Source organism: Rhipicephalus sanguineus, chromosome 2 (assembly GCF_013339695.2).
Source record: "Rhipicephalus sanguineus isolate Rsan-2018 chromosome 2, BIME_Rsan_1.4, whole genome shotgun sequence".
Classification (NCBI taxonomy): Eukaryota; Metazoa; Arthropoda; class Arachnida; order Ixodida; family Ixodidae; genus Rhipicephalus; species Rhipicephalus sanguineus.
The window spans coordinates 25,137,746-25,159,719 of record NC_051177.1 but is presented as its reverse complement, the minus strand read 5'-3'; the positions used below and the strand labels follow the sequence as shown (position 1 = coordinate 25,159,719).

The 21,974-nt window shown below is 44.7% G+C and overlaps 1 protein-coding gene across 1 annotated transcript in view; it reads left to right on the top strand.

The window, feature by feature from the left end:
* The window catches only part of LOC119382562 (alpha-N-acetylgalactosaminidase), a 44,079-nt gene extending 23,503 nt beyond the window's left edge, over positions 1-20,576 (top strand). The window contains exons 5-8 of the mRNA XM_037650314.2: positions 13,851-14,012; positions 15,263-15,460; positions 18,282-18,466; positions 19,085-20,576. Coding sequence (XP_037506242.1) covers positions 13,851-14,012; positions 15,263-15,460; positions 18,282-18,466; positions 19,085-19,424 — 885 coding nt within the window. The 3' untranslated portion in view covers positions 19,425-20,576. The remainder of the gene's footprint in view (positions 1-13,850; positions 14,013-15,262; positions 15,461-18,281; positions 18,467-19,084) is intronic.
* Positions 20,577-21,974: the final 1,398 nt, after the last annotated feature.

Below are 21,974 nucleotides of genomic sequence, written 5' to 3'. Positions count from 1 at the left end.
TGCACCGCTTGTGGATTACAATGACATTTTCTAAGATTATTTACTTCGTTCTCACTTTTGCAAAAAATATCTTTACTGCTAAACTTTGTAACACAGATCACAGCATAAGTTTTACCTATTTCTGCACAAATTAGTCTTCTGAGATAAATGCTCATAAGTCCAATGCATGGTAGAGCCAAGTGAACTTATAGTATGTATATGCATTTATACATTTTCGTAAGTTTACAATCATACATATTACATTTGCACATACCATGTAGTTTATAGAGTTGGGAAATTAACTGACTTAGTATCCTCTAATTGAGGCTTGGTCAGACACGGTCCACTGAAGGTCACCACTAAAACAAATTCACAACAAAGCAATGTTATGTGCACACTATTTTTCTCATGCAGTGCTCTCATATACATTCTTCTCAGACATGAATCACAAGTCCACTCACGCTTCTACCACAGTAATCTTTATTTTTTCCTCTTCCAACCCAACCACAGCCTCCAAGAAACTGCTCATATCAGCACCCGCTCGGATGCTTTATCTCTGAACCTACCTCAAGTCAGCAGAGGATGTTCCACTACAGAAAGTAAATTCGTCGTCCCAAATCCTCACAAGGTATGGTTGTGGACACTTTACTTATTGAACCAATTTTTTTTCTTTCATCATTTCTTTCTTGCTTTTTCTCATGACTCAATTTTTTTCTTCTCAGGAAACTGGACAAAAGAGAGATCATTGGTTTTCAAGCTACCCGCACAAAGTCGTAAGAAGCTCAAGAGTCGCCTATCCACCACCAAAGTTTACCAGGCGGACAAATGCAAGCCTTATACTGAAAAGCAGTGATAGTGTACGGCATGTTGAAGCAGTACGAAATTGGGTCCACAAGTTATTGCTTCTTGCTTCATGAATTACTCAGTTTAGAGGAAATGTGCTGGCTTCAAATTTCTTGGATAGTGCATTTGATGGGGTGCACATACTGTACTTTAATCTACGTGTGAAACTTTGCATAGAGTATCACATGTAACTTGGTAGCAAGTGGGCCAGTAGTAGTGTACATTTAGCAACACTTGTTCTTCCCAGTGAATATAGTTTGCTGCAATTGTGGAGGCTGTTGGAAAGCAATGGCAGGGAAAGCTACAGTAGTGCTGAAACAAAGAGTTATGTACGTGCACCGATTGCTTGTAGGGAGGGACATTGTGAAGGTTCTAAAATAGAAAACTGTGTGCAAACACTCGTGCCTTCATTAAACAAGGCATTTCGTGTAGTGGTCACCTGGAGAATAGTTTCCGGGTCGCTACTCTGGAATAAATAACGTTTGATGATGGGAGTAGGAGAATAGAAGAATGTGCATAAGGACATTTTGGGCAGTGTTCTATGAAACAGGCTGTTGAATTTGTAAAGCATTTGAAAATTTAGTCTTTAGTTTTATTCAATGAACTTCGCCAATACATTAATGGGATGATATGTAAACAGACGCATCCAGAAAAGAGGGTACAGCACCGTTGCATTTGTGCAAGCAATTTGTTTTGTATGTGAAGTGGAACCACAGACAAGTAGCAAATAATATTTGTTCTAGATAACAGACCTGACACATGACACGGAGTTTTTAAAAGTATGTTTATTTTTAACATAAAAATAAATGAGTGCACTCAATAGATACAATCAGAGTTCAATAGAGTTGGCCAGTGTTTGTGCATGTTGAAGATTTGAATGTGTAATAACTGCTATTTCTTTGATATTGGCGTGAGCTATATATCCAAAAAAGGCTAGTTTTGTGTTCATGCTTGTGATGCGCTGCAGGTAGACACGGACCAGAAAAAACGAGAACAACACAGGGTGATGCGCAACACCTTGTGCTGTTCTCGTTTTTTCTGGTCCGTGTCTACCTGCAGCGCATCACAAGCATGAAGACATGCCATCTAGCCCCTATTGCCGCCTTATTAGTTTTGTGTGACACCCGTGTTAAGAGTGAGGCAGACAGTTAGGAGGTAGTGAAGAATGAAAATGTAAATTCAGCTTCTGCAATCGTCCATCGTTTAAGCAGTGTCTTTCACGACTATGCACCATTGGCACCAGAAAAAATGGACTAATTTATTTTTCAGTGCGAAACATAGCAATTATACAAAGAAGCTAATTATGCACATTTGACAGAAATGATTACTCACTGCCCATTTTTCCAACATTGCTACTATTACTTCCAGCACTTCCTAGCTGTCTAGTATACTACTGTTCCAAATGTCTCTATTGTGCGCGCACACATCATGTGCAGTCTATTGTCGGTGCTGTCCACTGGTACATCATTCTTTTTTATTTATAAATGAGTGCTTTCAGGAACACGCGCAGGCATCCGCTATCACATACGTCAGTTGATAAACAGTGGGCGAGCAAGGGTAGCTCACTTCTCGAAACTTGTCTTCCATGACAACCTTTACAGGAATGTTCACTTGCTGAAATGTTGGATTCAGGCTAAGGCTTTCCTTATTCGCCAACAGTTACTCAACTGAAGTGTTTGTCACTGCAACCTCTTTTGAAACATGAACCAAGTTTCCTTTTCAACGTGATACCGTAAATGGTGTTTTCCCAGAACACACGAGCTTAGCTGAACTGAAAGTTGAGCTAAATGGTCGGAATTCATCGTACAAAGATCGGCGCGCAGGCACGAACACAAGGATATTGAGCACAATAACGAGAACACGTTATGTACAGGAATAGCTAGCACAACAGTGTGGTTCCACTTTTTTTTTTTCAGCGCCGAGTGGGTCTCGCCAATGTGTTGTCAAAATAGTACGTCGGGCTGAGGCTAATCTTACTGGCACTGCATCTTTTGCGAGCTTTGATGCTGTTTGTTTATTACCGCTCAAATCGTCAAACGCGCATGTGTAAGTGAGAAAGAGGACGGGCAGCACTGTACGCAAGTACTGTGCAAGGGTCACCCATCGTAAATAGTATCGTCTGACGCTTCGTTCTGCGTACTATAAGAGGTATGCTGAACGAGCCAAGAGACATAGAGTTGCTCAGTTTCAGCTGGCAATTCTATTAAGCAGATGGATATTTCTATTTCTTGTATGTATTGTTCAACTCTGTAAGTGACAGTGCTGCTTGTTTACATGTATACTGCTACATTCACGATTGCCAATAAACAATGTAAGCTTACTTGCTTGGCGTGTTTTTTGCCAGTTGAGGCCTTTCGGTCACCTGGCGACGTAACGGAAATATTAGTAGTAACGATAGGCTGCCGCGCGCGCGAATACAACCCCCGGACAGGAGTGAATAAACGCCCAGAACCAGCGGGCGCGCACCGCGACCACCCGCACCCGCCAGCAATGCGGCAGCCATATTGCCTCAACGCAATGATGATGATAGTTTTCGCAGCGCCATCCCTTGGTCGGATACTTTAGTTCACAACGCCACCGCTATCCTTATTTCCGTTGCACTGTCAAAGGTACAGTTTCCCTTCTGTAAATGGTAGTATAAGTATTCTGTGGTGCAACGCCGCTCGCGTGCTCGGGCTGGCTCGGGCACGTCATGCGCACGCGACCATGCATGCGCATGACGTGTTCATGCGTATGTGTCAAGTTAAGAGGGCAGGGAAGAGATTTGGCTTGCGAAGGCTACACAGGGCGAGTGGCAAGGGTTTGAAACTCGCCTCCTCACATCATGGTTTCGCGCCGCTACAAATTATTGTTTTTCTCAGCTCGTAATGAACCGATCTGAAAAATTCTTGCGGCATACCGCTCTTCATTCGGCACACAACAACTTCCAGCGTCTAACTAAAATTTGATATCTGGCCTGGTGAGGGGCCCTTTAAGGAGCTTCGCCCCTAAAAAACGCGCCGTTGCTACGACTGTCCCATTCGGCGCGTTTCCAATACAAGTTTAATTTCGTCAACGCTTTAACACACCGTGAGGTGGCAGCTTGAGCCCAAGCCTCGCTCACAGCATCCATCCATATCGAAAAATAGCTCTCCGACGCTCGCCCGGCTGTCGCACCGCGTTCCCCGCTCGTCCTGTGAGAAGTAACGGCCAGGCTAGAGGGAAGACACGACGCGCCTAGCGTTTCTCTTGGCATTTCACGACGCTTTGAAGGTGTGCATATCGAGTATCAGTGTTTATTATATGCTTGTTGATGGCATCTTTGCGCGGGATTCACCATATGCGGTGTCCACGTTTGTGTTAAAGGGACCGACAACTGCCCAGAACATGAATTGAGTTGACTCCATTGATGTAAAGATTGTCCGTTGCACTTACTCAAACTAACCCTGTTTTTTTCGTGAGAGATGGATTTATATTTTTATTTCTTAATTGAAAGTCGCGAAAAATGACCTGTGGCGCCTCTGGCGGCAAAAACATTAATCATCCGATGAAGACGGCCACGTGACCGTTGATTGCTGCACGCGGTCGACGATTTTTTTTTTGTATTGAAATATTGTTCGCTTCTTTATATTAAAAAGTATTACTCCATAATAATGTACATATAGGCCTGCGTTAGTAGTATGCATTAAAGTGGCGCTGCCTTCGCGTGACGTAATGAGCCCATGCTCGTCAGCGCGTCTTGAGCAACGTTTCAGCGTGCTCATGCAACCGTGCACGCAGTTTCCATGTCGCTAAGATATTGGAGCGACATAGTTTTGCTACCTACACTTCGTCTCAGAAATGACGCGCGCTGCTACTCGGTGCGGCCGTGCATATGCACAGTTACGTTTTCGATTACTTGGCTTGGCTCGTGTATCGAGAGAGTAACGACGCCGGGACAAGCCATCCATGACACAGGCGCAGGCAACCTTGGGCGCAGGCACACACAACGCTGTACAAATACCGGGAAGGTGTATAAAGCCACACATCTCATTGTAACAGCTTGCTATTTTCAAAAATGGTTGGAAAGCTCAAAATAAAGGTGGTTAAGCATAGTTACAGTAACTCCTGCGAAAGGAGAACAACGACAGCTTTCACAAGGGCTAGCGGAATCGCTATCAATTCTCAGCGTTGCTGGAGCAAGCCTCCATGCGTGTTTGGAGCCTTTCAGATCGAAAAATACTGCTTATAAAATAACTACGTGCTTTTCGGATAAACCACTGCAGCTACAAACGCTACGAAGGGTGAGCTTCCTGTCGCGCCGTAAAAAACTGGTTCGAGAAAAATCAGTTGTCGGTCCCTTTAAGAACTTCAGATACCGCAAGGGTTAAATCATGATCATGGGCGTTAGTCGTCGGTACGGAGATGTACCACTAGGCGTCAACATGAGTGAGATGCGTCCACATCAAGTGGTGCTATATTTGCCAAACAACAGTAGACATTGTATGAGCTCTCCATATACCAATGCGCTATAAACAATAAACTACTTCTGTGACGACACGTTTCACTTTCGTGCTATACCGATTCCTATGACGGAGGGATCAGCCATCATTTTTTTTTAGACGCTTTAGCCGCGCGTATAGTTCATTGCATACTGTAACATGATGAGATGATCAAAGTGACAAACAGAAGCCTTATAGATTTCAAAACAGGAGAAAGTGCCTCAGATCAGGCTGGCCGACGTTTCGATAGGGGACCTATTACTACCTTCAAATACAAGGAACAAGCATGGGCACCCCATTCGCACCCACTTATGCAAACATATTCATGGGAATTCTGGAAACAGACTTCCTGGCTCGCTGCGCAGACAAACCCCACACATACCTTCGGTACATTGATGACATACTTATAATATGGGGTCACGGCAGGGACAATCTAGCTAAATTTACATCATTCCTAAACTCCTTTCATCCAACGATAAAGTTCACGTCCGAGACCTCAGCTGAGAGCATCAACTTTCTTGACACAACCATATATCTTGAGAATGGTATATTAAAGACTACGCTGTATAAGAAACCATTTGACAAGCAACAATACCTAGATTATACTAGCCATCACCCAAAACATTGTAAACAGGGCATTTTCAGGAGCCAAGCAACAAGGTTACGTCGCATATGCGTAGAGGATCAGGATTACGTAAACAGACTTACTACCCTAAAAGAAACACTAGCAAACAGAAGCCATCCAAACGCGTTCCTTCATAAGGCTTACACGGACGCACTAAAACTAGATCACTCAAACCACGCCCTAAAACCAGAACAACAACAACGCCTCTTCTCGCTACAAAATTTTCCAACGCACTTCCGAACATAAACAACATCCTCGCAAAATACTATCCGATTCTAACAACCAACCAGAAACTTAAAAAAATCTTCCCCGAACCGCCTAAGGTTGCCTACAGACGCAACGCCAATTTTAAAGATATGCTCGTACATGCAAAACTCGCAACAAAAACTACACCAACGTCTGGACCCTGTGGGCGTCCAAGATGTTCTACGTGCAAACATATACAGCCAGCCACCAACGGAAAAAGCACAGCATCCGATTACCTTCACAAGGTAACATCGAACTTCACGTGCACCTCAAACAACCTGATCTACTGCATTGAGTGTGCCACCTGTAAAAAACAGTACATAGGCGAAACTGGACAACCAATTCATGTAAGACTGAACGGCCACCGCGCAGACACAAAGCACAACTTACCAAAAGCAGTAGCCAGCCACTTCAATCAACAAGACCACAATTTCGATCAAGCCAAACTTTACATTCTACAAACAAACTTCCGGTCACCACGTGAGACGAAATACATGGAATCGTATTTGATACACAAATTTCAATCCCTACACCCATCAGGAATAAACCTAGCTCGTGGTAATTTGGAATCGTTAAAAGCCATAGCATGATTCCTATAATATTAAGAGACATGAAGTACGCTCAGCTTTCAAAAACCTTAACCTATTCGCAAAATAAAATCCCGACCAGCTCCCATAATACACTATCAATATTCTTTTTTAATATCTCTTAACCTTGCATGTATAAATGTGCACATACGTGTAGATATTATTCTCTTAAGAGCTTTCATTTTCTAGTGAATCCGAGCCACGGTTTCCTTCCCCCTTTCCGCGCTCCAAAGGCCGCTTCTGGCCAGCATTGTCACAGCCCTCGCTTTCTCAGGAAGTTCTACGAGTCTTATTCCGATTGTTCCCCCCCGGCCGCCCCTCGTTCCTTTCAACTTTTATTGCGATAGCAATTATATGGACAGTCTCGGCTGGATTTTGCCGTCGCCGTCGCCGTCATGCACCGTATATGTATAAGTATGTATATATATATAAAAGCCCCAAAGAAAAATAATTCAGAAAAATGCTTCCGAAGCGCGGAATCGAACCAGGGACCTCTTGTTCCGCAGCGAGTGGCGCTATCCACTACGCCACGAAACGCAGATCCTCCACGTAGCTAACGGCGAGCGTTATATACATACCCTTTACCGCTGGACGGACTCACAGACGGCAGGCGATAATAAGCTTTCTTCATTACCAGCGAGATGGCGCTAGCAGCGCGACGGGCGCATTTAAAAGTCGTCGTCGAGCTCGCTCGCTTCTTATATTTGCGCAGCGAGATCATTGCCCTTCCGTTGTCTGCTCGCGCGGTTTTCTCGCGGTGGGGGGAAGAGGAATGTTTCACGCTTTCACCGTGATGTCCGCGCTCATGTTACCGAGCGTACGAAAGTCACTCGAGCTGAAGGGACGCCGCTAAACGAACAAACAGAAGATGAGCGCGAACTATCAAGTGTCACAGCTCGACAGTTGAAGCACGCTAGTTTCCTTCGCTGCTTCGGCCGCCTTTGCAACAGGAACGCTGTTCAAACTGAGAGTATTTTTTTTCCCTCTCTTAGTTGACGGGCGCCCAATTTTTGGAAGCCACCGACGACACTGGATGCATATGCCAGCCAATTACTTCACCCTCTTAGTTGACGGGCGCCCAATTTTTTGGAAGCCACCGACGACACTGGATGCATATGCCAGCCAATTACTTCACCCATTAAGCAGGAGCTTGCTTTTCAGGCAACCCTTTCAATATCACTTAAAGTAGGCAGGCGGCATTTCAAACGTACGCCGCCCGAGTACCTTCCCTTTTTTTTTTTTTGTCGTCTGTAGCTGCCTTCCCCACCACCTTCTGCAGCTCCTTGGCGGACATTTAAACGTAAGCCGCCCGGTTTTTTTCTCCCCGCCTGTAGTTCCCTTCCTCACCACCTCTGCAGCTCTTTGTGATGGCTGCACTCGCCCTCTAGCTTGGTTGTACCCGCCCCCCCCTTTTTTTTCTCTCTTTTTTTTTCTTTCTTTGCAGCTACCTTTAACTCTGACATGGCAGACCCGAACGTGTTTGCAAACTCTCTTGAAATGTGGCAAGGGCTTTACTCTTCTGCTTTCGAGTTTCTCTCTTTCCAGGCATCAATTACCAACAGCAACAGACGCGCCGCCGCTGGACATGACGTCATCACTAACCCCATAAAACTAACACGCCAGGGATGACAAGGCGCCTTTGACAAAGATAGGTCCCCTATCGAAACGTCGGCCAGCCTGATCTGAGGCACTTTCTCCTGTTTTGAAATCTATAACGTGTATCCATCCGTCGGCTCCCTTCTTGATCTTAAACAGAAGCCTTGTGGTATAAAAATGGCGCGTTCTGACTGCGACGGTACTCTATTACCGATCTTACCATACGGTAAGCCGGTGCTGCTATAAAACTCTAGTGTTTGGGCAGACGCACCCTGCGCCGCCAAAAGCATATATGTGTCTGGAGGCGATAAAAACAAGATGACACCACCACCGCCCCCACCACCACCACCACCACCACCACCACTAGTTCTTGTTCTTGTTCACCTTCAACTGTAGCTCACACCCACTGTGGGGGATTGGCCAAGAATTGAGTGGTTTTATGTATACTGCTGTAGTACTTTAGTATAAAGGAGGTTGTAGACTAAATACATTAGAAATTTGATAGAACATTTTGGCGCTCGATCGAATGTGTAAATAAATAAATAAATAAATAAATAAATAAATAAATAAATAAATAAATAAATAAATAAATAAATAAATAAATAAATGCCTTAATTTTTTAAAATATATACATGTGCCGACACAGGTGGATAATAATATCGATTAGCTAGTTACCCGATTGGTTTCATTGAGGTAATCCCGCACAGCCAGGTAAGCCTTCGCATTGGAGAACCCAGAAATAGATGCCCCAAAAGAAAAAATGACAGGCACAGATCAATTCATTTCTATAGCACGTAAAGGTGTTTTCAAAAGGGTTTTTCGTGCTGTAGTAAATTGCCTGCAGGTCAGAAAGAAATGATGGATAGTATCCAGCTCACCACAGAATGCGCACAATGGAGTAGGTGCCTGAGCAGACCTGTGTTGGTTAAAATTTAGGTTCGGTACACGACAGTGCAGCCTCGTAACTGACACTTCCAGTTTACGGGTTTGACAAAGTGACCGCCACCAGGGATATAATAGGTTCCGATATTCGGTGGAACTTGTCAGTGCTGTGTCTGCAAAGACTTCTATAATGCTACGCCTGCGAAATCGCGCAGCCGTCACATAAGCGGATGGTGGAAAAGAAGGTAAAATCGCTCCAATGATAGACTACTTCGACTTTAGGAACAACCCTTTACGTCCAGGAATCCAAACTAATCAAACTTTTCTCAAATGCGCGGGTACCAGTGCACGAAACGCCTTTATTACGTGGGAATCAGGCAGCAGAAAGTGCAGCACAGAGAGATAGAGATCTGTGATTATAACGGCAGATGTAATTGCAGAGTTTAACTTGCGCAATGCGAGCACCGCTGCCAGAAATTCAGCCACAAAAACACTACTACTACTACTACTACTACTACTACTACTACTACTACTACTACTACTACTACTACTACTTCTACTACTACTACTACTACCTCTTCTTCTTCTTCTTCTTCTTCTTCTTCTTCTGCATTCATTGAAAAATAACTACTGTCCAGATAAACGCCGAGTTGTTCCTTAAAGGGACACTAAAGGCAAATATTAAGTCGACGTTGATTGTTGAAATAGCGGTCCAGAAACCTCGTAGCGCTGCTTTTGTGCCAAGGAAGTGCTTATTTTGAAATAAAATCACGTTTTTAGTGGTCCGCATCGCGTTAGCGCGCTTCAAATCTCCCGCCTGAAAATACGACTCTCATACGTCACTGCTGCCATGCCCAACGTTGCCCGCTTTTACTGCGCGGCCGCCGACACTAGTAGCAGCCGAGCGGAAGTAGCGGGACCCACAGTAGCAACAACGGCGCTGCGGCAAAGACTTGCTCGGATGGGCACATTCAAAGCCGTCACCAAGTAGCGGTTGGTCTCGTAATCCTCAGTATGAAAGTGCAGCGAGCACACACGCAGAGGTTTTGACTGTTTAGCACACTGGCGCAATGGCATGACACTAAGCCACTTCGAGCGTAAGGGTTCATTTCGCGGCACCAAGTGAAAAAACACACCGGTTTCCTTGCTGCAGCACTGGCGTTGTGTACCATTCGGGCATCCGGCAATATCACACGCATGCGGCATTTTGTCGAACTTTCTGTCAGAGCGACCTTCACGAGCGCGCAAAACACGCACGGCAGTACGCGATCCCGAAACTACCACTCAGACGGGCGAGGCGCAGTTCGGCGAAAACGGAACCTTTGAACCACGCGCGCCGTTCCCCATGGAAACGCCACGGAGGTTTTGTTTTCCATGAATCAAGCGGAAACGAACAAACAGCATTTTATTACGTCTTTTGATGCTCGGAATGTTCTTTTTTTACTGCTGCTAGTTTGATTACTAGTGATTTATTGTAGGCCGACTTCCCTACGTCATCGGGATCACTTCGAAAATGTCCCACTCGTGGCGCTCGTCATGTGATACATTTAGCTCAATTTCTCGGTAAGTAGGGCACTACTGTTGATAATATTGCCGTTTTAGAAGTTGTCATACATTGGGCTTTCACTCTAACATAAATTGTTATTTGCCTTTAGTGTCCCTTTAAGGTGTTTCAGATAGAACAAGTGTTATGGACGACGTGCAAAGGCAAACGTAATTTAGCCTAACAGCGTGGAATACTGCGTATTAGTGGAGGAAGAGCATAAGCATAACTGTAAAATTTCCTCCTTTTGTTGAAGCTTTATACAGACCGGTAAATAGACGATTAGAATGGACGGATGTCAACATGGCCTAGAGAGAAAAGAATGCGGGTAACTACAGCCACACGCAGCAAAAAGAAATAAACAGAAAAAGGGAAGCAAGGTATACAGAGTCTACGCGGGTGCCTCGCACGTGACTTGGAAACATCATTACTTAAGTCCACGAAAAGTACTTGTTGGCATGCGGGCACCGCCTAATAAGACAACATTAGATAGAGGCTGTAAACAATGGAGGCCGCGATCGCTGCATGGTGCAGAACTAACAAACTGAAGCACGATTCTCTCACTCGCCTACATCACGTGACCTCCTAGCCCTCACAGCACTACCACGTCTTTCTATCTTCCGAACGAGCTCGCCGGCCAATATTCGAACATTTCGCATTCACCACTCTACTAGATTACAACGAGATCGATTGGCGAGTCCCGAGTTCCAAGTCAAGCAAATGGCGGCGCCAGCTTGCCTTCCATTACCCTATAGCTGAAACTGCACTATGTCTCTTTTACCTTAACTACACGTGCACATAAGTACGTATTTCGCAGAGTAGAAGTGCTATGGAAATGTGTCTACGTATTTCCGCTGAACCACTTGCAAATTCGTGTTCTGTAGGGCCGATGCAATCGCCAACTTTTCCCGATCATATTCATTTTAACTTTCATTCGACACCGTGACTCGGCGGCTCTGGCTTTCTGCTTCTTAGCATGTAATATTATTCTAAAGTTAGTCCAATTCGGGTCTAGTCCCTGCGCGCGTCGTTAGAGAACGGCGGCTAAGTGAAGGTGGGATTGGAAGGCGGCACAAGCATCGCGATCATTTTACAGCTCGCATTCGTCAATTTCTTAAAGCTCCTTAGTGCTACACTGTCATCGAAAATTTGTCATAACTAAATTTCCAGCGGCGTCAAACGTCTTATTACTTCTATATTATTGTTCTAGAACATTGCAGAAGAAAAATTGACGTTTGAATTGTGTTTATTCACAACAAGGTTGCGAGGATTACCAGGCAAAAAAGCTGCATTGAGCAGCTTTAGGGGAACCTGGCCACCTCCAGAAACAGAAAAGAACTTTTTCTGTTTTAGAAAAGAAACCAGAAAAGTAACCAGGAAAGGTCTAAGAGCTTTTTAGCTCTTAGACCTTTCTTTTTCTTCTGGAATGCTCCATAAGTCAACGACGGCGAACGTCGCTGCCGATGTACGATCTTACATGCACTAGCGAAGTGATGAAAAATCTTTAAAATTTTATAATAATGGTAACTGTAGGGGTTTAACATCCCAAAACTACGATATGATTATGAGGGATGCCATAGTGGAGGGCTCCGGAAATTTCGACCACTTGGGGTTCCTTTAACGTGCACCTAATTATAAGCACACGGGTGTCGAGTATTTTCGCCTCCATCGAAAATGCCACCGCCTCGGCCTGGATTCAATCCCGCGGCCCTCGAATCAGCACTCGCGCAGCATAACCACTAGACAACCATGGCGGGTTTTGAAATTTTCCATTCAGGATAACACATTAACTAGTTTTGCTGTGAGAAGACGCGGGGGGCAACGTTTCGATTCGTCTTCTTCAGGGCTGCGATCTTTTTCATCACTTCAAGTTTTCATCTTCCTCTGAAGTTCTGTCTATGCCGGAGCGAGTCATAACAAATATTAGCATCTATGCTAAAAATTGCATACAACTTCTGCATGCAAAATTTCAGTTTTGCATGCAAAAGTTTCAACTGATCAAAGGACACATTCTGAGTGAATAACTATAAAAAACCGAACCTCTTAGTATATAGACAGATTTACGGAATAAAGCACAAGATAAGCGTGATGCCAAGCGGTGGAAGATGCCTCACAGGCCACACTTCTGCCCTTCTAGAAGTCTTAATTTGAAACTGAGCACTATGGTGCCTGAGAGCACAAGGATGCAATGGCGAATATGCTGCCGTTCATTCTATAAATAATTATACAGGTCATTCTACGAAAATAATTCTACAGTGAATCGCGTTCGTGCATTTCAATGACGTCAAACCTAATGATAACTCATTCAATGTCGATCTCACTCAGGAACTATGCTTTCGAGGGTGGGGACACATAGAAAGCATAAAGGCGCATTACATTTCAGTGGGCGGAGCTTAACCCGAATGTCGGGTTATAAATTACAGGTGACATGTCTGTATACGCGGTTGGGGCGCCCGTTTTCCACACAGGGAAGGTGGAAAGACCACTCGCCTAGTGAAACTATTTTCACGACAGATAGCGTCACACATAGCTTGCTTTCTTTATAGAACGGACACAAAAGAGAAAAGCACAATTATTCTCTGATAAATTTTCCTTTCTAGATAACGCAAGCACCAGTTTTGCTGTGAGAAGACGCTTGTTCATATAGAAAACGCACAAATAGTACAAGTGTTGACGGCACTCTGCTGTTTCTGCAAGAACTCACCGTAACGTGATAATTATTGACGGCCTCTGCTACGGCATACCGTAATCCTTTTCCTGTAAAAATATATTACATTCCGTTCTGCGGGAGCCAGAGATCTCAGATAGCAAGTTTCAGGAAACTGTACTCATCATATATGGCCAAAATAAGACAGAACTCGTTGGAAACCCTCACGTCACAATGACGTCCAGGTGCCGAAGCTTCAACCTGAAGTTAAAAAATCAAACTGTGGCCTTCATTTCCTTTTCTAATAATGAAAATATTGCGACGAAGTTAACAACTACTGGCTTCTCAAATGATAAGTTATCGGAATATGCCAGTTCATTTCTCTGCTTCAGTATCCATCTGACAGCTTTCTTCACGTCTTCGGGTTCCTTCTTCCTTTTAGCCAAACTACAAGTTGATCGGCCACCACTGCAACCTGTGGAGGAACTACGTGGACATAGCCGATACTTGGCAGAGTGTGGAGAGTGTCATCGACTACTATGCCGCGAACCAGAATGCACTGACAGCAGCAGCCGCACCGGGACGCTGGAACGACCCGGACATGGTGAGTATGATACTATATGGCCAGTGTCTCAACTTAATGGATGTTCTTAAGTTTCCGTGCAAACATTGCGATTTATAGACTACTGGGACACCGATAACAAAGACGGCAGGCGGCGGCTGACCCGATAGTGGCATCTTGTAATGGCTCTTTCCCACAACGGAACGTAAACAACAAGAGAGAGCGAAAGGTAGAGGAGAGACAACCAGGTTAACCAGGATAAATCTCCGGTTGGCTACCCTGAGCAGGGGAAGGAGACAAGGTGTGCGAAAGAAGGAAACTACACTACAAAGCCATGACTGTCACACTGTCTAAAATTAAGATGGCGAGTCGGACTAGTTGGTAGACGTTCCCGTTTAAAAATTAGCTTGAAGCGCACCGAAGACGTGGAAAATGGAAGTGGACACGATCCGCGCTGTTCTGTCCGCCTCAATTGTCCGCGCTTTCGGTGCGCTTCAAGCTATTTATTATACATGAAAACTTCCATAAACGCTATCGCTTCGTTTTATTTAGAGTGCACGGAAAGGAAAGAATCATAGATGCACCTGACTGCATTGTTGTAAATAGCCTTTAAACCAGAGGCTAAATTTTGCACACCCTGTCATTGCAATAACAGTTTCGTACCGCGTGCTTACGAAGAGTGGAACCACTTTTTCTCCGACATCGTTTCTATTTACGAGCATGACTTGTTTTGTTCATCGTTCCAGTTATTTAATTCATGAAGCATGAAGTGAATGCTGTCCGTTTCCTTCTCCCGTTGCCTCTAAACGCTGGTCTTCGCATCGTCCCGATACTTGAATTTTCATTTGTTGGGAGCATTCTGAAGCATAATAAATAAATAAATAAATAAATAAATAAATAAATAAATAAATAAATAAATAAATAAATAAATATGGTTTAATGACTACAGCTATAATAATGAGCAGACACGTGTTATTGAGCGCGGATTCCTCTGATCGAGGCGATGTAGATGCGGCCAAAGGGCATGCTCTTTTGCACTACACTATGTATGTATGTATGTATGTATGTATGTATGTATGTATGTATGTATGTATGTATGTATGTATGTATGTATTATGTATGTATGTATGTATGTATGTATGTATGTATGTATGTATGTATGTATGTATGTATGTATGTATGTATGTATGTATGTATGTATGTATGTATGTATGAATGTATGTATGTATCATGGTCCATTACCATAGAAGGTGGTCTATCGATCCATTCGTCGGCTTCTCTTCCTTTTTCAGTTGGTGATCGGCAACTTTGGCTTGAGCTATGACCAGAGCAGGGCCCAGATGGCGCTCTGGGCTATAATGGCCGCTCCTCTGCTCATGTCTAACGATCTGCGCCGTATGCGCCCGGAATTCAAGCAGATCTTGCAGAACAGGGCCATCATTGCTGTGAACCAGGATCCACTCGGCATAATGGGAAGGAAAATAAGAGTGGTAAGCCTGCATTTCGCACGTTATTTGCTTTAGCAGTGCTGCGCGGAGTTTAAAGGTCTCGTCGGTGCTACTGGGTGGTGGTGGTGAAAAGCATTTATTTACAAAGAGAGGTCTGGGACCTCTTTAGAGGTTCCTACAGACCAGGTGGAGTTTCTATTCCGGGACCCCATTGGTCGGCGGCTTCAATCAGCCGGGTGGTGTAACTAAGTTTACTCGATTACAGGCGTGGACATTTCCTGTTGTGTATCGTTGTAACAGCGGAGCTATTTAAAGCCGAGTTAAATCCCCGGGGATCCGTCGTCCGCCCTTTCTAGACCAGCTGCGAGAGCGAAGCCTGACGAGAGGGAAAGCATGGGTAAAGCTAAGTGGGCGAGAGGGAAGCCTAGTGTAGCGATTTGAGCCTGGTAGAGAAAGGGTAGCGACGTTGAGAGGGTGAAGCTGGGTGGAGAGGAGGAGAGCAAAGGCGAAGATATTACGGGAGTGGAGCAGGCGGTGGAGAGGGAAGAAGACGGCAGGAGCGCGGTTGGCTGTGCCCGGTGAAAAGAGTCGACCAATGGTAGCGTGCACTCGAGCACAGGTGGTGCTGATGAGAGAGGTTGAAGGGCACACCGAGTGTTGATGCCTCCGCTGTTTAATCAGCCTTGTTGAAGCTGCGCATAAGTGTTTAGTCTGCGTCAATTCAACAATGCCCATTTTTCCTTGCACTTTAGGACCCTTGAAATTGCAATGCATAACATTTTCATCCAACACGCTTAATCATGACATGTATATATGCATGTAATTTGTAATGGCTTTTTCTAATGAGAAAAGGAAATCAAAATCTTCTTGTCTTGTGTATGTGTAGAAGTCGCAGGCCAATGTCTGTGTGTCGTCCTGATATTGCTCCTTTAGAATTAAGAAGATACTTTTAACTCGGATTCAGCTCCAATGCGTCACTCTGCGAAGGCGTATTTTAATTTAGGGTCTGGAATATTTAATAAAAGTGAGTAACTGTTCAGTACAAAAAATACTGACGCACGAAGTTTACAACTTTGTAACGCTCCAAAATTGCAATACCTGTTTCGGTGCAAATTACATCTACTGGAGCGCCTAAAGCGGATAATATACAAAATAATTCGCAGATTACATAAACTTAAGGTATTGAAAGAGTTTAATGTACAAATTCGAGGAATGCGGCAGGGGGTTGCATAATGCAGCATTTTTGTCGCTTTAGATGCGTTATAAGGTGCGATTTTCAGAATTATTGCATAATTTTTCATTGAAGAGTTACAGAGTTCTAAACTACAGAGCCTCGTTTCTTTTCTTTTTTAATTTAGTGATTTTCTAGGTCATTATTTAAAAAAATGAAAGGCCCAACAAAACAAATGCTTTCTGTGTCCACTAGATTTTAACTGTTTTTTAAGTGCTTGATTGCTGAGAGAAACAAGTTATCTGTTGCCATTCACTTAGATGGAAGCCCCCAAGTTTTTTTTTTCTTTTTCTTTTAATAGAAACCCCATCCCCTTCCTCTTAGAGTAACACTTAGTGCGAGGACACCGTGTATCGCACTCAAAAGTTTCACATGATAACCATCAGCTTGATTTTTATTAGATCTTCGCTGTCACAGCATTGTTCCGTAGAGACCCTCAGCCAGCAGAAAAAGAAAAGTGCTTCGCTGGAAAGTTATATCGCACTTGATCACGGACCATCGCATCTTTCATATGAACGGAACGTGCATAAGCGAAGTTGCTGTGCCCTGTTAGCACATCGGCCTTGCGCCATCTCATTTCTTTTTTCACGTGGGTTGTAAGGTGAGCTGCCTTCTTTGTGCTCGGACGGGCACAGTCTGCATAGGAAGGTCGATGTCCTGATCCTCGAAGCAGCCTTTATTTAGCTCGACCTGCCTCGTTTCTTTCACGCAAAAGTCACAACACGAACGTGACTCCTCAGCGAATAGACGCGGCGGGTCAAACAAGGTGCCTGCATTTACCATCCCCACCACTTACGTGCGTAAACCTACTTTTGTGGTGAATTCAACCGACTGCTGATTACCTTCTTGTGAGGCACGGGGCTGATGAACACCTGTTGACACAACCTAGCTATCAACTCACGAGAGGCTAAGGCGAAACATTTCCCGGCTATGCATGCGAGGCCAAACCAGCCTGCTGTTGCCCGCCGCCCTTTGACAACCAACAACCGTCGAGGAGCTCCCCATACATAGAATAACTATGAATATCTTGCCACGGAGAAGCCGAGTGTTGGCTTTTTTTGGGCTTGATTTAAGGAGCGAAGTACGTAGGTAGCATTTAGACGTAATGAATGACGCATATTCAGAACGCATGACAGGGTAGTGTTAAACGGTGGTGTTGAACACCTTTTGCAAGTTCACCAAAGCGTGCATCCGCTAAAAGCATTTGTTGCAGCCCTCTATAGACAAGAAATATTTGGTACTACATAGATGCTACTCGTTAGATGAATGCAAATAGTTGTTAGTTTTTCTTTTTTTCCATGTGCATTTTAGGGCTACTTCTCTCGGAAAACAGTACGTGCTCGTCCGTAAGATGCCGCATTACGGTGCATATGAAGGCGTTAGATCTTATGCAGGCATATGCGACAATGTCATGTTACTAGGAAAAGGAGGCAGAACAGTACAGTACCGTTCCTGCAACAAGTGACCGCACCTTACAAGCTAGTGTTGGATAATATTGGCTATTGTTGTCTTATATGTTGGTATACGTTGGTTAAATAGTGAAATTGTAAAGAATGTTTACGTACTATTTGGCAACTCGCCAGCAGGAAATTTCTTCTTCAGTTCATTTTGAATTCTCTTTTTTTTAAACAGGAAGACGGTGTGGAGACGTGGATCCGTCCGGTGACCCCCGTGGTGGGCGTGTCTGGATACTCGTACGCGGTGGTCTTCTTCAACAGAAACATCATGGGCACCACTCGAGAACACATCACGCAGCTGAGGACGCTGGGCCTCTTCCACCCGCTTGGCTACCGCGTGACTGACCTCTTCGAGAACAGGTGACTCTCACGAGGGCGCAGAAAAGTCACACGGTGCCTTGTGAATTCGCCTAAGACATTTCGAAGGCGAAAGACACCTCCTCCTCGCCCTTCTTCTCAGTGGTTTGTACTGATCCATCCGCCTCCAGGATCGTACGCATAGCAGCTTTCTGCACCTCACGTGGTATTGCAGCCCACGTTTGACCAAGCGACTATGTCGTATGATGAAGTCATCACGTGACGTCACGTTATATGACGTCATAGCGACGTCACGCTTTCACTGGTCCTAAATGTTCACCATGATGCTGAACCAACAAACCATAACAAAGCTTCTTTACTGAGACAATAACGCATATAGTTACTATTTTAGATCATACTAATCATGCAGAAAACACTGGGAAACAACTTCCATCTTTCATATAACTCAGCTGTTTTATTTTTTCGTTTTTTTTTTTTTGCGGCACCATCGCGAGACACCACTAAGGCTTACGTGCAGGGATGCGTGATCACTTTACGACTACACTTTATCTCACTGTCCAAAGAGAAACGCAGACAAAAGAATCGGTTTGAGTAACTGCGCAGATCAACGTTTTATCGCATATTCTGCCGCAAACGACATTCAACGACCATTTCGCGCAGGTTTTCGGGCGTGTACTTCCCCGACGATTACCTGGCTGTACGAGTCAACCCAGCTGGTGGCGTCACCATGGTGAAGGCGGAGGCCGTGGCACCGGCGCCTCCCGTGCGCAGGCCGTTTTCAACACCGCTTCCGAGGTTCCCACAGAGGCAAGAGCTACCCGTGGCAGGCATCGCAATGACGGGCCGCAGCGTGCCGCTGCCTGTGATACCAACTCTTCCCCCTCAGACAAACGCAAACGGAATCGGCGTCCCGTTCGATTACATCGTGGGCGCCGAAGCCTTGAGACGAAGGCTTCGAGTTCATGCAGTGAGGAGCACAGGGTCCCCAAGAAGCCTCTGAAGACTGCCCTTGTCGACGTAGAGACGTTGCTTGAGGGCATGTTCATGATCTCCTGGACCTTGTTGCAGCGACGGAAAAAAGTGACACCCAGCTACTGCCCAGCAGACGTCGACAGAGTGTGCAGTGGCGTGTGCCGATAACAAATCGATATCATTGTGATGGCTTGGTGAAGACAGGTGAATAATGGTGAAAGTAGGACTGATATTTGTTGCGAAGAAATGCATTCTGTTAAGTATTACTTGAGTCAGTAAATTTTGTGTTCCATGTGTGCAGTTTTCGCTAACTCACCATCCCTCCAATCATTATTGAATCTTTGTGCGTACGATAGATTCGAAATGAAAGTACATTCAAATTTTGGAATTAACGAAATTTCGGAATACGAACAGTGCGATATAATGCCCTATGGCTCTAGTCGTCTTTCCCTTGAACGGACACATAAGTGTAGGAGTAAGTGCGGGAACATAAACATCAAGTTGTGTTCAGTCATAATGTATATCGCTCTGTGCTCTGTTTGCAAGCGTAGCAAACAGCAGTATTTAGGCTGGTTACAATTATTTACATTGCTCAGTTGATACTTGATAGGGCAGACCTGCCAAGCATGCAGAGAAGCAACGGAATGTCGAAATTTTCCCCGTGATAGGAGGAGGAGGAAGAGAGAGACAGAGAGGTTGGCCAGTTCTCAGACTGGCTGGCTACCCTGTGCTGGGGAAGGGAGTCAGGTAGAGATCACTAAAATATTAGGCAGCGCTACCGTTAGACCCAATACTCAAAATTCCTCTACAGGAAAGTACGCACGGATAAATAAAGCGCGGCTGCCTGAACTCTTCCTGTAATCAAAGCCCGTATATGTCAATAATTGTATGAAATACACGGAGTTTTTATTTCTTTAGAAAAATTAAGTCCTATTGGACATACTTTTTGTGCATTTTACCCTTCGCGGGCACATGCTATCGGATGTGACGCGCTTTGCTACATAGGCGCACGGAACACGATTTGTTTTGACACACTGTACTCGCTGCTTTCTTTGTTGCGCTTTTTTTTTTTGCGTATTGTTGTTTTGATTTCGAGGAGCAGCTGGCTGCCCCTTATGCCAGTCTTGAACGTCAAGTAGATTTCTTTTTGTTTTCATACAATAAAACACGCTAAATCGATTGTTCATGCCGCCTCTTGTCTATTTACTCGAGCTGAAGCCTGGAGCTTTCGATGTACCCCATAACAACAAACAGGAAGTCGAGGTGGAGTCGAGGTGGAGATCTTGCGACGTGACCGTGTGAGGAACATAAAAACACGAGTTAACATGAAAGTCATGACACGTATATCATGTGCAGCATGACTTGCGTGCCACGCTCATGGGGCGCTGGCGGCCGTTTCTCTAGCTTGATCGACCCCGAAGTTGGTATTGCGCGACGTTACTGCGTGACGAACATAAATAATAGAAGTTAACATGAAAACCATGACACGCATTTTCCTCAATGACATACAAGACGATGTATGCAGCTCTTTGCTGGCTGCTTCGCATTACATCGATTCCCACAATGCGTGGGATCTGCCGGCTTTTTTTTTTTTACTATTTCAAAAACTTCAGTGCCTGGTACCTTTAAACACAGCCTCTCCTCGTTCTTGTTGTATTGAAAACAGTGCGACTAATGGTTTCTTTTTCTTTTCTTCTCGCTGCTACTGCTCGAATAAAAAGCACCAGATGCAACTTGGCTAACATCCTTGCATTTTCTTCGCCTTTTCCTCGAGTAATAATATCTGTAGTTTTACGTACCCAAAATACCCGATATGATTATAATGCGCGCCGTGGTCCAGGGTTTCGGATGAATTTCGTCCAGCTGGGGTTCTTTAACGCGCGTCTAAGTACACACGGGCCTCTAACATTTCGCCACCTTCGAAATGCGACCGGCGCGGCCGCGGTCGAACCCGCGACCTTCGTGACAGCAGTCCAATACCGTAAGCACTGTATCACCGTGGATTTTCCTTCTCTCCCTCAAAGCCGAGCTCTTACGTGAGACACGCAGTACAGTGTAGGAAAGCGACTACATCTACATGAATGACGCAGCATAAATGTTAGTAAAAAAAAAACAGTTGAGGAAGTGCTTACGCAGTAAGCTAGAACGGAAAACGTTGCTTTTTTTTTAAATAAAAATCGGCCGACGAAAGGTAACGCGGCCCAAGGCCGCGACGTCAAGCGACGGAAGTGTTGTAGTGTCGTACGCAAATTATGAGAACTTGCAAAAACAGCTATAAGCGCATTGTATATAAATACCCGTGTGAGGACGCTCAATTCTGCTGACTCCATTATTCACCAGCGGAGTGCATACGTGACAGGATTGTAAAAGCGTGTGCGAAATTCCGTGGGCTTATCACAGCTTTATACGTTCTCAGTAAAAGAAAACGTATCACAAAAATTCGGAAGTTCCCACGCGTTGTGGGAATCGCTTTCATGTGAAGAAGTCAGCGAGTACTTCTATGCTGTCTTTTTGGCTTTGAGTCAAGTTTCACGTGGTGGATCGACGTGTTTTGGTAAGTGTAGTAGCTGTGTGCACA